The sequence below is a fragment of the Schistosoma mansoni genome, chromosome 3 (genome assembly GCF_000237925.1).
Source record: "Schistosoma mansoni strain Puerto Rico chromosome 3, complete genome".
Taxonomy (NCBI): domain Eukaryota; kingdom Metazoa; phylum Platyhelminthes; class Trematoda; order Strigeidida; family Schistosomatidae; genus Schistosoma; species Schistosoma mansoni.
This window is the reverse complement of record NC_031497.1, coordinates 21,538,476-21,555,170: the sequence shown is the minus strand read 5'-3', so window position 1 is coordinate 21,555,170 and position 16,695 is coordinate 21,538,476. Positions and strand designations below refer to the sequence as shown.

At 34.0% G+C, this 16,695-nt stretch overlaps 1 protein-coding gene across 2 annotated transcripts in view; it reads left to right on the top strand.

Moving 5' to 3' along the window:
* The window catches only part of Smp_134910.1 (serine/threonine kinase), a gene marked incomplete at both ends in the record, with an annotated part of 87,501 nt that overhangs the window by 11,250 nt on the left and 59,556 nt on the right, over window positions 1-16,695 (top strand). For both annotated transcript variants that reach the window (XM_018799628.1, XM_018799629.1), the window contains 2 exons: window positions 7,894-7,927; window positions 11,683-11,751. In XM_018799628.1, the coding sequence (XP_018651398.1) occupies window positions 7,894-7,927; window positions 11,683-11,751 (103 nt within the window). The remainder of the gene's footprint in view (window positions 1-7,893; window positions 7,928-11,682; window positions 11,752-16,695) is intronic.

The window sequence follows — 16,695 nt, the reverse complement described above, 5'->3', positions numbered from 1 at the left end:
CATAACGAACTTGCTAATTAATATTGTTGGCTTGAGTTTTCATAGTATTCGTGCTTTCTTTTCACTGGTAACGGTGGATCAGGAGTGCGGTCTACTCAAACATTTGGTCAATAATTTATGAAATCATCTTAAAAATGAATATTGTTATTCTTATGACTAATGATTAAACTTTTAACTGTTTGAAATAATACTTTTGATGAAATAGGTGTTACGGAAGGACTTACTCATGTATCATGCAATTGAGTCTTATCATTTGTATTGTTATAAATTACCGTATTTTTCAAAAAATATGTTCAGAATAGGCTGAAAAACATGATATGTATACACATATATCACTAATTTGTATTTATTTGATTTTAAGTCCAGTAAACTATCTAAGAGGCTCTTCAAATAAAATATATCCACTATTTTATAAAGTATAAATAATCATTTTTATCGCGTACTTCGAAGAAATCTATGCTAATTACATGATTAAAGCCAAACATACTAAGAAAAATTATAAAAGCAATCGAATAATTACATATGCCGAAATCGGCAGTTTAATTTCACGTATTACATAATTTCATGTCCATCCCAAGTGAGAATTCTATAAAGTTTTTCGATTAGTATGTTAAATATTTATCCAGTCAATTAACAGTTTTAGTAGGCTTGAAGAAATTTGTTGATGATCATATATATATACACACACACCACTTCATGATAACATGAAATCAACAGATAGTACTAGTACAGATAGTAGTACTATTAGTCCTGTCTACCTTCCAGACTATCAAGTCTGGTTTTTGTGTCAATTAAGATTACGTGATTGTATCATTATTATAATTCATGTTTCTGGTTCAAAAATAATATTTTCATAGTTGAAATCATGAGTCAATGGAAGCTAGACAACCATGGAAAACCTGGAAACACTGGACGGCGGTTTCGTCCTATTTTGGGACTCCTCAACAGTGCGCATCCACGACCCCGCACTTGCGAGATTCGAACCCAGGACCTACCAGTCTCGCGCCGGAGCACTTAATCGATAGACCACTGAGCCGGCATCCAACGGTGTTAATGTCTAACTTCAACCAATCCACGATTTTGAGCAACCGTTCACCTATTGTTTTCAATGAGTTGATATCTCTACAACAGACTTGGTTGTGACTGGTATGTTCTGGGTTTGGATCTCGCGAGTGCGGGATCGTGGGTGCGCACTGCTGAGTCCCACAATAGGACGAAACGGCCGTCCAGTGCTTCCAGGTTTTCCATGGTTGTCTAGCTTCCATTGACTCATGATTTCAACTATGAAAATACTAAATTCTCCACAAAACCACTTCTGATCAAAAATAATAAGCAATAGTTTTATCTGAGCTTCTCTATTTATTTTCGTTTTACATAATTGAAATAAGTTAGTCAGTCAGCGACAACGTGGGACCAGGCACATATATGCATCGGTCCAAGTTGCCATACCTCGTTAGCACAACAAGATGAACACCGGATTCATAGAAGTAATTAATTTAGTGGTGGTAGTATATAAAGAAAGGTTGTATATAAGGATATAGTACAGGAAGGGAAAAGTTATGAAGCAATTTTAATCTCACGGTTTAAGGGAAGATAAAGAGTGTATACACCTACTCCATTGTGATCGATTCTGAGCCATGTCACGTAGAGTCTCCAACCATTGGTTACGATAGTCACGCGGACCCCAACCAGATAGTCTGCATCTACCAACATGGCTCAGACTAGAAGTTAGTGACTTCAAGCACTGATGCCATGTTTTGGTTTGGCCGCCCCTATTTCTCTTCCAACCATCCCTTACACTGGTCAAACATTGCGCGTCGTGGTAATCGATGTTCAGGCATACGTAACACGTGGCCCAACCATCTCAGTCGATGAAGATTCATGACCTCATCAACTGATTTACCATCATTCCCTAATACCCTGCGTCTAACCTCACTATTACTTACCCGGTGATCCCAGCAGATGCGAGCAATATTTCTAAGGCATCTGTGGTCAAATACTAGTAACCTACGAGTATCTTCTACTCTTAATGGCCATGTTTCGCAGCCGTAAAGTAGAACAGAACGAACTGCTGTGCAATATACTCGTCCCTTAATTGATAGACGGATATCTCGTCTTCGCCAAAGGTGACGAAAGTTGGCAAAAGCCAAACGAGCTTTTTGAATCCGTGCTGAGATTTTATCAGACATCAACACATTAGTGCTGATCAGACTTCCAAGATAAGTGAAGTTGTCGACGCGTTCGACTACTTCACTCCCTATCCTTAGTTCAGGTGTTGACGCAGGCCAGTCCTGGAGTAACAATTTATATTTGGATGGGGAGAAACGCATCCCAAACATCCTGGCATTATTACTCAGTTCTAACAGAAGACTCTGCATTTTGCCAGCGTCTTCACCAAACAGGACTATGTCATCTGCGTATCCTAAGTCGATAAGTGAACCTCCTGGTAGGAGATCAATTCCTGAAAATTCAGTCGAAGAGAGTGTTATTTCCAGCAACAGGTCTATAATGAAGTTAAAGAGAAATGGGGATAGTGGACAGCCTTGACGGACACCACTTGAGGTTTTAAAATCAGATGACAGTTCGCCATAAGCTCTCACTCGACTGGTAGTGTTCGAGTAAAGAGCCTTCACAAGGTTTATGTACTTCTCAGGTACACCTTTCAATGACAGACACTGCCTCAGAACCTCTCGGTCTACAGAGTCAAATGCTGCTTTTAAGTCAAGAAAAACTATCATTGTCGGACGCCGATAAGCATGTCTGTGCTCTAAAACTTGACGAATGGTGAATATGTGGTCGATACAGCCACGACCAGGTCTGAAGCCAGCCTGATTTTCTCGTGTTTGCAGTTCACGAGTTTTAGTTAGGTGCCCGATAATTATTGAGGCTAGTATTTTAGATACTATGTTAGTCAGATTAATCCCTCTATGGTTATCGCAGGATGATTTTGACCCCTTCTTATATATTGGGACAATCAGAGATTGTGACCAGTCAGATGGGATTATGCCCGTTTCCCAGATTTTAGCCAGAATATTAGTCAACCTAATCGCTAAAATTGGACCACCATATTTAAAGACCTCTGGAGCCAATCCATCTGGACTAGCTGCTCTTCCTCGTTTCAGATTACCTATAGCCTTTTGAACTTCAAGTAGGGTCGGGGGACCTACTTCAATGTTCCATTCCGGTTTTCTGGGAATAGTGGGTAGTTGTGCAGTAGCTGAAGGCCAGCTAAACTGCTCCTTAAAGTGTTCCGCTCATCGTTCTAAACGTTTGGGTTGAGAGCAGATAAGGGTTCCATCTTTTTCCGAGATCGTCTCACCTACACTTGACTTCTTAATTCCGGTTTCTTTTATTAGTCTGAATAGTTGCCTGGTGTTGCCTACAGCCGCTGCCTTTTCCATCTCTTTTGCTTTCATTGCCCACCACTGCTCACGATCGTTCCTTAGACTTTTAGTTAACCTAGATCTAATTTGTTTACGCTCTTCGTCGTGTTCAGAGCCTGATGGGATGAGTTTACGCGAATCCATCAGTGAAATAGACTTAGAAGAAATCCACTGGTTTTTTGGAGCCCTATGGTTTAAATGACTAATAGCTGTTACTGCTGTTCCCACAGCTGTTCGTGTGTCTTTTCAAGCAGCATCTGGGTCAGTCTCGTTTACAGAACTACCTAGATGTGAACTCAGTTGTTTCTGGAATTCGCATTTGGCTTTCTCGTCCTCCAGTTCAATCCTAATGGGTCTTCTTAGTGTACTTTTCCTGCGTCCATTGAGGCGCAGACAAATGCGCGCTCGTATTAAAGCGTGATCAGGGTCTAAACAAGTATTCCAATACGAGCGACAATCTTCTATTGAGCCTCTCCAACGATGACTGATGACAATATGGTCTATTTGAGTCCATCGTTGGTTTGGTGAAGGTGGTCGCCATGTTAGACGATGTCTCTCCTTATGCTTAAAATTAGTGCTTGCTAAAAATAAACGATTTTCTGAGCATAGTTGCAACAGACGATCACCATTATCGGTTCGTTGAGCCGGAATACTAAAATACTCACCTAAATGTCTTTCTGTTGGATTTAAGCTGCCTACCTGGGCATTAAAGTCACCTGCTACGACTACTATGTCTGAGCGCTTAGCTTTCTGAAGAAGCTCAGAGAGTTTTCTGTAAAAGTCATCTTTCACTTCATCATGGCTGCAGTCAGTGGGAGCGTAGGCAGAAACGACGAAAAGGCAACGACGTGTGTCCCTATCCTTTTGAGTTCTTACGTAGCCATTTAGCCGGACAGCACACAGGTGACTGTTAACGGGGATCCATTCTAGTAGTGCATGTTCTGCCCTTGTACTTAGTGCTATGCCTACACCTGCAAGTCCACGAGAACTAGCCAACGGGTCGCCAGATACACGGAGGGTGTATTTCGTTGGCTGTCCATTTTGGCGAGGTGAGGTCAAGTGAATGACCACACTAGGATCCTGTATGCGTGTTTCGGAGACACAGCATACATCAATGGTACGAGATTCTAGGGTTTTAGCTAAGGAGGCCTGTTGACCGATTTGGCATAGGGTACGTACGTTGAAGGCTCCAATATGTAGTTTGGAGCGAGGTTTTAGTAGACCTGGGACAGCGTTTCGCGCACTAGAATCGTTGGCCATGGTGACACTTGAGGAGGAAACCGGAAGAGGAAGTTTATTGTTGAAAGTCAAGGTAGAAGGAATAGTAGGAATTGAAGAAGAAGATTGATTATGAACACAGTGGTCTTGAGTGCTGTTAGAGGTATGAGGGCAGTTATCACTCCCCGGTTGCCCACACCGTGGAAGGGTTCTTCTAGAGGTACCTGAAAAGGAAATTGGGTTAGAAGTGGTCTTAATGACCTGAGAGCGTGACCGCAGTGCCCAAGGGATAACTGCTTGAGGTCGGTCACACACGACCTTTTTGTGGGTAGTTTTTGTGTTAGCTCCGTTCTTCAAAGGACCTTACCGCCGGAGACGGATATCCGTAGGATAAGGCGAGGTGTGCATTTTTAGGGTCGACCTTTTCTAACCCTACCCCTCCTTGTGGGAAGGCAGCATCGCTGTCATGCTGGTTGTCTGAAGGAAACACCTTACTGCTGTCACACCTCTGTACAGTCAGCAGTACGACTTCGCCTTCGGACCTTGGGTTTGCTGCTTTTAGTCTCACCGCTCTTCAAACGACATGCCTGGCATGGTAGGACCTTGAGGAACGATTGTTCCAGCCAGTAAAGCTCGATTGCTTCATCACGATAGGCAAGCCCGACCACCACGTCAAGGTAGCAGCAACGGTCGGGAGTTGAAATAAACATATATATATATATATATATATATATATATATATATATATACTGTTATCGAAAACGAGTTAAAAATAAATTACCAGACAAAAAAAACGTGATTTTGTTTCATGCATAACAGATTTAATTAGTTACGTTTGTGACTACTTTCTACATCTATGTAACTCCTTTCTTCCAATACATTGTATTCTTTATTCTTCACTCCGTGACTTTCTTGCTCATAGCTTAAGCAAATGAAACAAGTTAGTTTATAGCCATCAACAAATTAAAAACAAACAATTCCCAGGACGGAAAGTTTATAATGGAATAAAGTAATTAAAATATCTACTCAAATAGGAATTCAAACAAAATGGACAAGTTAAAAGAAAACAGTAATAGATAAGGAGATATTTAATTGAATTAATCAATAAATACATAAAAAATAAAGGTCAGCTTCGATAGTTATGAAAGTATATTCACCAAGATAATTTATACAGGAGTTAAATATTACTTTGTGATAAAATGAATAAAATGTCTTAATAGTGTCACACATCAAAAGAATGAACTTTATAATTAATTGTAGGCCTAATGGTTTATCCTTACGGAGAGCGTAGACAGCAACGATTTAAAAAGTCTTAGTTTTGAAGAAAAGTCGGTCATAAACAACGTGCAATGTAGTAAAAATGCATATTGACACAAGTTGTCCATCTTTACTTCATGCATTAAGGAAATGAATAGGATTAAAAGCATGGGACATTAAGTAATAATATTAGTAGTAGTGACAAACCAACTAAGTAAGAAATATTGTTTCATATTAATAAGTGAATGAAGTTAAGCAATACAAACAATGGTTTCATATTAAGCTCATGAATTGCAGGAAGATAACGAACGAATGCACTTACTGTCGATTTTGATCAGTTTGACCTAAACTTTCCAACCATAGATCGCCCTTATCTCAAAAATTCTAATCATTAGGTTATACCTTCCTAACATAGTTTAGGCTTAACTATAAAAATACCACTATCTGAGCTAAATGACGAAAAATTAAATTTACCATTACATCATTACTCATTCAATTATAATGTTAAACTATCTATTCCCAAATATGCCGACATCTCCTTTTCTTACTTTACCCTATTTTACTCGTTCTCTTCTTTTTATAACATTTCCATCGTTACAAGATACTTATATCTTATTTCTGAAAAGTCTCATTTTATCCTTTTTTTAATAAAAAATGAATCACTTGTTCCCGCTACTTAATATTGATAAATAGATGATTATGAGCAGCAATATAATATTGATATTAACTTAATATTAATTATTTATAAAACAATAAATATATATCATATAATTTCTATGCCAAATTACGTGATGTCATCTTGTATAAATCAATTAAAGTAGAACAAAACTCCTACTGATTGTAGGTAGGTAGGTAGGTTGTTAAAGCTACTTTTTTTATGATCTAGTGATTACAATCAAAGTCACATTCCAATAAATAGATTAGCTTCCAGTGATATGACTGAATGAATAAAAGTTGAACTCTACAACAAATGAATCTAGAATTTTCATGTAAGTTTTGACTAAATTAACAAACTTATTTATGCAAACAATCATCAGATTAACAAATCTTTAAAAAAAAAAACACTATCCCTTTTAATACCTATACATCCCTGTGACACACAATACAGATAAATTGTTGAATTAAATCCGATTAGTTTTTCTTTTTAATCTTTAGTCAAAAAGTTTATTCATTTACACTTTATCTATACTAATGATAAATAATTTAATGATATATTACTATTTATAATTCATTCGCTCTCTTACTTACTCAATTCTTATCCTTTTGGACATTATTCCTATAAACATTTACCAAATCAATAAAATGATTCTAAAAAGTAATCTATTTGATGTATACACATTCCATTCTATTTATAATGGTATTGTGTTTCTGATGAACGTTACTTATTAATTATGTAATGAAAGATAAAATTAATTTTTAAGTGTTTAAGATACTGTGTTAACATCGTGATTATTTTTAACATAAAAAATATTGTCTCCTTATAAATAAATAGTCCACTTGTCTTGTAAATTGTTTTTTTCTGGTTAGCGTTTTTTTAGCGAGTTAGTTTTCTACGGGATGGGGTCGCTAACCCCATGCCCAACCCTCTTCCTTTATCCGGGCTTGGGACCGGCAGTAGCTCCCGGAGGGGCTACAAGCGTAGTTGTAAATTGTTTCACTAGAGTTAAAAAAAACTATCAGGTCTTACAGATATAAGTGCAGTCAGCAGTACGGAATATACAGTTGCTTTTTATTGAATCTATCTAATAATTAGAAAAGTGGAAATATTTTTTTCTCTTGTTTTCAATAGATTTTATGTGCTTAGTAATATTAGAGTTTTTGTAAAAATAAGGGGGTTATAAAATTTGCAACCTTTATATAAACCATTAATGAACCTTTTTATATGTTATTTTCAGTTTAGCTGTTTAATTATGTACGTTACAATACCAAATTAAATGATCTTAATAACGGTCTAAATGTTGTTTGCTATATATATATATATATATATATATATATATCATTAAATTGTTCCATTGATTAACTTTTATTCATGTAGCTCCCCACATTATGCTTGTCCAGAAGTTATAAGGGTAAGGGATTTTTTGGATATTTTGGATAATACACCTGCATGTGTAAATCAAAATGAACAATGCATAGAAATCTACCCCATTGTCAATTTATATACATCACATTTTATACTTAGATCACTTATTTGTCGTTATTGTGTGTTGTGCTATACTGATTTGGACAGTTTCATTGTATGCATGCAAAATTTGTGCATGGTATTCAGTTAAAACTGACTAAGATGGGTTATTCCCTTCTTTTTTTCCCATTCCATTTACTCTCTAATATATTTAGAGGAATAAATTTATCACTTTTACAAAAAGAGATTCGATTCTTTTGAAAAGGGATATATATATATATATATCAGTATCATGCAAATGTATATTTAAGTGATTATACTAGAACTTGGATTATATTTTACGTTTGATGTTCTATGGTTGAATTTACTATTCACCTGTTCTTCGTTGAACTTAGTACAATTTCTCTCTGATATACGTAATATTATTATTAACTGAGTAGAATATTTTACTTATACTCATTTTCCATATGAACAAACTGTCAAGTATCTTTTATAGAAGTTCATGTTGAAACCAAGATTTCAGATTACTCTCATCATCACATGTTTAAAAATCTAACCATACTCACAGGTGACTATTACACTATCAATTCACTAAGATTAATTGTACGATTGAATTTACCGAGAATTATCGAATCTGAGTTCTACACGCACTGCCGATTTATCAGAGTCTGAAAACCAATAACTTTAATACATTTGTTCATTGTAAAACCAGTAAATTTTGTGTTCTACCTGCACACGATGATTATTATAATGCCTTGATTTAAAATGTATGTAGTCCTCAAAGAAAATGTACAAACATCTTGATTAATAAAATCGTGTGGATTGATATTTACATTCATAGAGATAAACGGTGACCGAATGAGACAAAAACTTCATCGAGAATCAAAAACATTGAACATGGTGATCATCAAAAGAGCAATAAAACTGATCAAGTAGCTTGGTTAGGCATCCACATGGCTTACAATAAGCCATCATATGTGATTGTAATGATATGTTATTGTCTACATAAGCTTTATGTTCAAACTATCTAATTCACTTTTTTACATTTCATTCATCCGATTTCTTTTTTATTACTCAATGAAACCTGTTTCAACTAGTGTTTTCAATAATTAAAATGATATATAATCTATATTAATAAGTTTGTCGGTATCGATGCCAACGTTGGACTTGATAATTGCAAATAAATTTATTTATTTACTTAGAAGTGGTCTACATTAAGTCACAAAATGTCAGAAATACAATTTTATACTTATTGGGATATCACAAATAGTATATTTATCATATAATATATCTGCTTTTGGTCTCTGATGAATCGTTTCATGTATATCAACGATAGGTGATATATTGTTTTCTACGAAAACTGAATTAGTTAGTGAGATGTCAAGTACACAATGTCGGTATCTCTTTAAAATTCATTGTATTCTATGTCATCTAGTGTATAAGATGAAACGTAATCATTTTAAAACATTTAATTATCCCAACCAAACAACCATTCATTTATATTAGTTGTTATTTTCTATTTGAGAGTTGTTAAAAGTTATTACGGGTTGTTGTTCAATAACACTGAAATCTAGGTAATTATTGATCTCGTAAGGTGGGGGTTAGAGGTGGTCGATGTAAAACCCTGAACCTAGGTTTCGTACTATTTAGCAAGGTTTACCAGTTATTTTGAGTTAACTGATTCAATCTCCCGTCACCCAACTTCATAGTCAGAAACATTACCCCTGAGTTATTTTGATCGCGACTGATCTCCTGTAGGTCTATGATTTCACCTAGATTTGTGGTCAAATTTTGAATCGATCAATAGGATTTGATTGGCACTAAGAAGCACTTGACGTACATGACATTGGTCACTTTTCAATGATCAACCAGTTGTAAATTATTGATATTATTTTCCTGTAGTCATTTATTATTACAATCAATAAACTCGATAAATGATGTCCAACTCAGTTATATTTTAGCTCCTTTAACGGTTAATCATCTTTACGAAATCTATCTAATAATTAGGGAAAATTATCGATTAGACTGACTTTCTGATTATTCATAGATAGTTTCGTATAGAAATATTTCTCATTTAAATATGTATGTGATTATTTTAAGAGATAAATTAATCAGATAATATAACTCGGTTATTTTAGTTAAATAGGACACTCAGTCAGTCAACTACAACGTAGGACCAGGCACATTTATGCATCGGTCAAAGTTACCATACCTCGTTAGCACAACAAGATGAACACCGGATTCATAGAAATAGTTAATTTAGTGGTGGTAATATATAAAAGATATGTTGTATGTAAGGATATAGTATAGGAAGGAAGAAAGTTATGAAGCAATTTTAATCTTAAGGTTTAACGGAAGATAAAGAGTGTATACACCTACACCATTGTGATCGATTCTGAGCCATGTCACGTAGAGTCTCCAACCATTGGTTGCGATAGTCACGCGGACCCCAACCAGATAGTCTGCATCTACCAACATGGCTCAGACCAGAGGTTAGTGACTTCAAGCTCTGATGCCATGTTTTGGTTTGGCCACCCCTAACTCTTTTCAAACCATCCCCTACACTAGTCAGCATAGCGCGTCGTGGTAATCGGTGTTCAGGCATACGTAACACGTGGCCTAACCATCTCAGTCGATGAAGATTCATGACCCCATCAATAGGACACTACGAAATATATAAAATTTGAAGTAACTAACTAAGTAAATAAAACAGGAAAACAGATAAAACATCAAAGGTAATAATAAGGTTAAAGAATTAAAAGATAAAAATAGGGAAAAGTATTTGATGCCTTAATACAATAGAGAACCATATATTTTGTTTCATGCATCACTAACTGTTTAGCATTAGTTCATTCAATAAACGTAATTGTATAATACCATCAAGTCAATTTTCATGAGATCTCACACATAACCGGACAAATTCTTTACTAGCTGTTTTTAATGAATCTGTCTTTCAACTGTAAAGTATTTTAACTATTTATTTGAAATAAAATTGTCATTAACGGTTGAGTAATTAATTTAATTTGGCTCCATTTTATATCAAGTTGATCATCTAATATTCTTGGATTGTTTCGTTGTACTATTTAAACTTGGATTAATGTTAATTTGGTTATTTATTCTCTGAAGAAGTGGCTTACACTGAGTCACGAAACGTCAGAAAATCTAATTTTTCTACTCATTGGGATTTTACAAATATATAATTTATTTATACTTATGAATTGTTTTATTGCATTTATTTATTTCATAAAAAGTGAAATGAATATTTTTTTAAAAAAAAACAACACCCTCATCATTGAAATTGTACACTGAGCATGATTTTTTTCTTTTTTTTCTCTTTTGCCTTGATGCAAATTTGAGATTGCTTCGGTAACCATACATACATACATACATTTTTTTTCTTTCAGACAATTATGATCTATATCCATTTGTCTTTAATAGATGTCATTGTTATTTTCTAATATGTTTAGGATAGTAATGAAGTAGGCTAAGTTTTAGAATGAATACAGACTTTTTAAAATTATTTTTAATTGAATGCTTTACAAATTACTTTCTTCATATGGGGATACACTCTAATTTGTTGTCATTATTTCTATGTTGTATATTGTGTGATATTGTTTGTGTTTATCAACATAACTAGTCATTCTTTTCTTGAATACCAATAATGATAATTACATTTTTTTGTGTTATAATGTTTGTTATTAGGGTGAAAAATACGATGGACGTATGGCAGATGTTTGGTCTTGTGGAGTGATTTTATATGCTCTTCTTGTGGTAAGTTTTTTCTTGATGTGTATGTTTTTGTGCATATTATCCTTAGCGTATTCGATGTTGCAGGTGTCAGATTTTAGTTTCCAGTATAAATCTGACAAATTATCAGTAGATTTTTTCATAATCCTTCAGTATATTATACCCATGTTTATTTGTAATTAGTCTAGACACATTATAAAATTATGTATAAGTCCTATAAATAGACTGCAATGCGTCAGTGTATATGGATGGGAATAAAATGTAGTTACAGACTGAAGCAGAAATATTAAGGATTAGTCACTGTTGTTAGCACATGTTATATTATTATCTCTGTAAGTGTTAGTTGTCTTAAGCAATAAATTTCTCTAAGGTTTTTCAGTTATCTCATGTCTTTAGTTACTTTCCACTTACGTATCTAATGTTCACTGAATACTTTTTATGAATCCGTTTCCGTAATTATATTTTGTATGTGAATATAATACCTGTTTTTTTCCTTCTAATAGTGTATAAAAATACATTCCACAATTAGTGATAATTTTCTTTCGTTTTATTACTCAATATCCATTTACATAGCCTCTAATTATTCTTAGTCATTTTGCTAATTAAATAACCATGGTGGAGAAGATTTGTAGCTCAGGTGGGTGATTTTGATGTTGGTTTGTTCTTTGAGCTGGATGGTTGGGTCGTGGAGCTTTCATCGTCCTTCTGAACGACATCATCACCACAACCACGAAGATGCATATTAAATTAAAAGGATCACAATGATCAATTACCATTGTGTATAAAACACAAGTTACCTGTGTTTCTGCTATTTTTACTATTTAAAGATATTCAATACATTTCATTATTATAAGCGTTTAGTTGCTCCGTAGTAGTAGATCTCTTGAAAATGATAATAAAATAGGTTTTTTTTTACATTATGTCCTTAACATTTATCCACTAACAATACAACAATCACGTTTATTGATAATAACCACCATAACATTTAAATTAGATTTTAGTTTTAGTCAACACATGAAGTACATGATTCAAATACTTCATGCTTTTTTTAACTTTGATTATTTCAAGCTTTCTGATACTCACTACTGGTGTATGTTTGTTTAAATGTTTCAAATGGTATTTTCTCAACTACTGGATATCATAAATCCAATATTTATACTTTTCCTTAATACAAATAATTTTTTCGCAGAATAAAAAACTATAATTTTTTTCGTAAACAATCTTTCAACGAGAAGTTATTCCTTGATTAATACAAACCTATTTTATACAACTGGAAATACAACAGCATGGAACCTATATCTATCTACAGTGCCTCTAAAGTTATTATTATTATTATTTAGGCACATAAATATTGATACAAAGTGGCACCAGATACATATGCGCCACACAAATCAAATGAGATTTGTGTGAGGGCTGTGATACTGCCCAGATGCCCAAACTGAAGCAGGTGGTTTTCTTAGAGGCCACACCCGGAGCTTTTGATCTAAAGGTCTGATCCACAAGGCGGTGGAGCATCATGAGGAGATGCAGTCCCATGGTAGCCGGTGACCGACGATTGATTCATACACCATTTGTTCCCTCAGGATACTGGAGCCCATGTACACCATTGGTTTGGAATCAGGGTTTTCCAACTCCCCTAGGTGAACTTTCCATGTCCACCAACCCGATTAAAGCGCTGAACATTCGCTTTTCGTCCTCTCGATTTCGTAAACAACACCGTGGCCACGAGAAGGCAGTGAGTAGGACTTCCCTGGCATAGGCTAAATTCGCGTGGCCATATGAGAGCATTTTGAGAGGGAGAGCATACTCTTCCCTATCTCGGCCATATCAGGGCATTTGGGGGCACATCTAAAGTAAGCATGAGTAAAATATAAAAGCTCATAAAAAATATTTAATAAAATTTATAGATATTGTTTCTACATGTGATCAAGTCTCTTCAATAAATTTGATTTTGAACGGTTTAACGATTTCAGCTAGAATATAATGAGAGTGTATAAGTTAGATGATAATTCTTCCATTCAAATAAAACTTTGAATTTAAAAATCACTTCAGTATTTGACAAAACTAATTTCCTGTCATTCATCTAAAATATTGTGAGTTTTCGAAATCCCGAAAACCATTATGCTTAATAATATGAGAGGCGAAAGAAACGGTTCAATAAATTTTGAGTAGTTTTTTTATAATTCATTCCTAAATAGTCATTTGTTTTATGAGAATCAAGTCAGTTTAACCATCACGGTTGATTATTTCGATGATGAAAGACAGTTTAGATTTTTGAATCATATATATATATATATATATATATATATATATATGTACTATAGGTAGTCATTGTGATTATAAGCAAAGATGGATAGTGGTTAGCAGTGGAATCCAGGACGCGCGTTTTGTCCTATTTAGGACCCGTCAGCTGGATGTACCTGCATCTCAGCGTTGAACATCAACATCAAATAAAACGAAACGCACTCCCTGGATTCCACTGCTAGCTACTATCCGTCTTTGCTTATAATGCTTGTGAATTGAGACTATATCAAGGCAATACGCACAGTATGCAGATATATCAATAAGAGACTGATCAGTTGCAGTCCTAAACATCAATGGGAAGATTCAAGTAAAAAATACCAAGTGAAATCAGTGTGATTATTTTCCGAAATCTGTTAAATTTTAGTCTTGCATAACAATTTTTATGAGTAATTTGTCATTTAATTTTCTACTTTATTAGGTATATTTATCACTTGATCAGTTAGTTGTTTTGTTTTCACAATAACAATTGGATAGTTCAACTAAGAGCTGTACAAAACAATAACAAGGATTATTGACATGTTTTCTCATAAATAATTTGAATAATAACCAGTAATTAATGTTTATGTATGTCAAATTTCATCGATATACTCTGGGTGGTTATTATCATATCTCTCTCATCTAAATAATAATAATAATATTTCCCTGTCAGAATGATACAGTCTATAATGATTTTAGAATAAATTAATTTATACATTTAAAATGAATAGAAAACATATCAGTAGAGGTTGAGTATTGTGAACGGTTATTTATATTATACTTTTTCTCCAAATTCTACTGTTTTTTTCCTTTCAAATGTTCATCTGAAAAGCATTTTTCGAGTTTCAGTTTTAATCCATCTAGATTGCACTGATCATATTTCTATTTTCTCTAATGTGGTAGTCTGCCCACAGAATAATATAATGCTTGATTACATCATTTATTAGAAAGATTTAATGTATGTTTGTTTTTGGTTTCATTTTACAATCTAAGTGTATTGATTTTGTGGAATAGGCTTAGTTATTCTCAGGTAAGAATCTACTGAATTAGGAGTCACTGTTTACTTTGTCAAATAATCACTGTTAAAGTCAGTTGCCTATTAGTATACCACTCATCTTCATTAATTTCTTCCCAGTTGTCTGTATAGATATGTTTTAGTATAGTGTTTAAATAATAAACTTTTCCCTGTACTTATTTATTTCCGTGTTATATTACAAAACTCAATTCATGGTTGTTATACTTGCGTGATAAATCTCTAAAATATTTTAATCAATTTACAATTGAAAGATAATCAATCTGAACAATAAACTGTTTTTTTCAGTTTATTTACTAGCCTTATAAGTGAGAACTTGTTTTGCCATTACAAGTTAAATAGTTGTTAAACTATAATACACTATTACGAATTCTTTGTTTGTGATTTTGTACTAACTCTCATTATACTATTTTTGGATACTGCAAAATCAATATGGAACTACTCATACTGCATTAAAATTATTTGTCATCACTGAAATATCTATAATTAGTCTTTTTCGGAGTTCTATATTTTGTACCGAGTTTAGTAGCATACCTTTTCTAAATTATTGTAATTTAATTTACTAGTTTCCCTTTTATATAAGCTTGAAGTGATAAGCATATGATGAGCTAATGTTCAAATTCTATTCTGCAATCTATGCTCAAGAAATAATAAATAGTTACAAATGTAACATATCGCCTAAATATAGCTCATTGGTGTTGCTTGTGGGACCAAGTCTTAAAGATATAATGATAATGACCATTGTTTTTGTTCTATATGACCTATTTCCTTGATCAATAAACTTCATCAGCCTCGATCACAGTTTAAAACGACCAATAAAAAAGATCCATTTTTTGGTTTGTATATACATATTACTACTGGTCTGTTTATAGACTCAAAAATGAATTTATACTTTAGTGGCCCGACATCTGACTCCAGTTATATCGTATGATTGATTGTTATTAAAATATACATATCGTCTATCCTCGTATATAATTATCGACTTAATCCGCATTAGTGAAAAGCGGAATTAAATAAGTCAAATACGAGAACGAATTTCGAATACGTATATTTTGTACAATCGTTGATCGAGGCCAACGATCGAAGAAACGAAGCGAAATAACGCGAAGTAGAGAAGACATGTGAGCCAACTCGATTTAATCAAGCTTTAATCAATATTTATAGTCACACATAAATAAGCTACAGATATGTGATGAGTAGAATAAGATGGGGACACACATACGCTCATGTAAAAAAAGTCAAGGTTGATAGGTAAATAATCAACCAAGGTCAAAACGTGAATGAAGAAGTATGGGTAAATTGGCCTGTCTAAAAGCTAGAATAATTTATGTGGGCTTAATACAGTAACCGACACTAAAATACTTCCAGGATTTTCCAGAATGTCTAACAACTATCTTTGTAATGGGTTATCATTAGTGAAGTTAGAAATATATAAGTATATTTCATTATAGACTTTTGTAGAATCTCTTGTATAAAAATTTCCTTTTTTGAAATGTTTCATACTTTTAATAACATCTTGTGTTTGCTTCATTCACTCTATTGCCCATAAAACTTAAGAAGTTCGTACTTCATGTCTATTCGTTACATTCGTCTACACTGATAATCAATGCTTCCTTCAGATTCCACTATAATCGGGTTTCCTACCACTAATATTT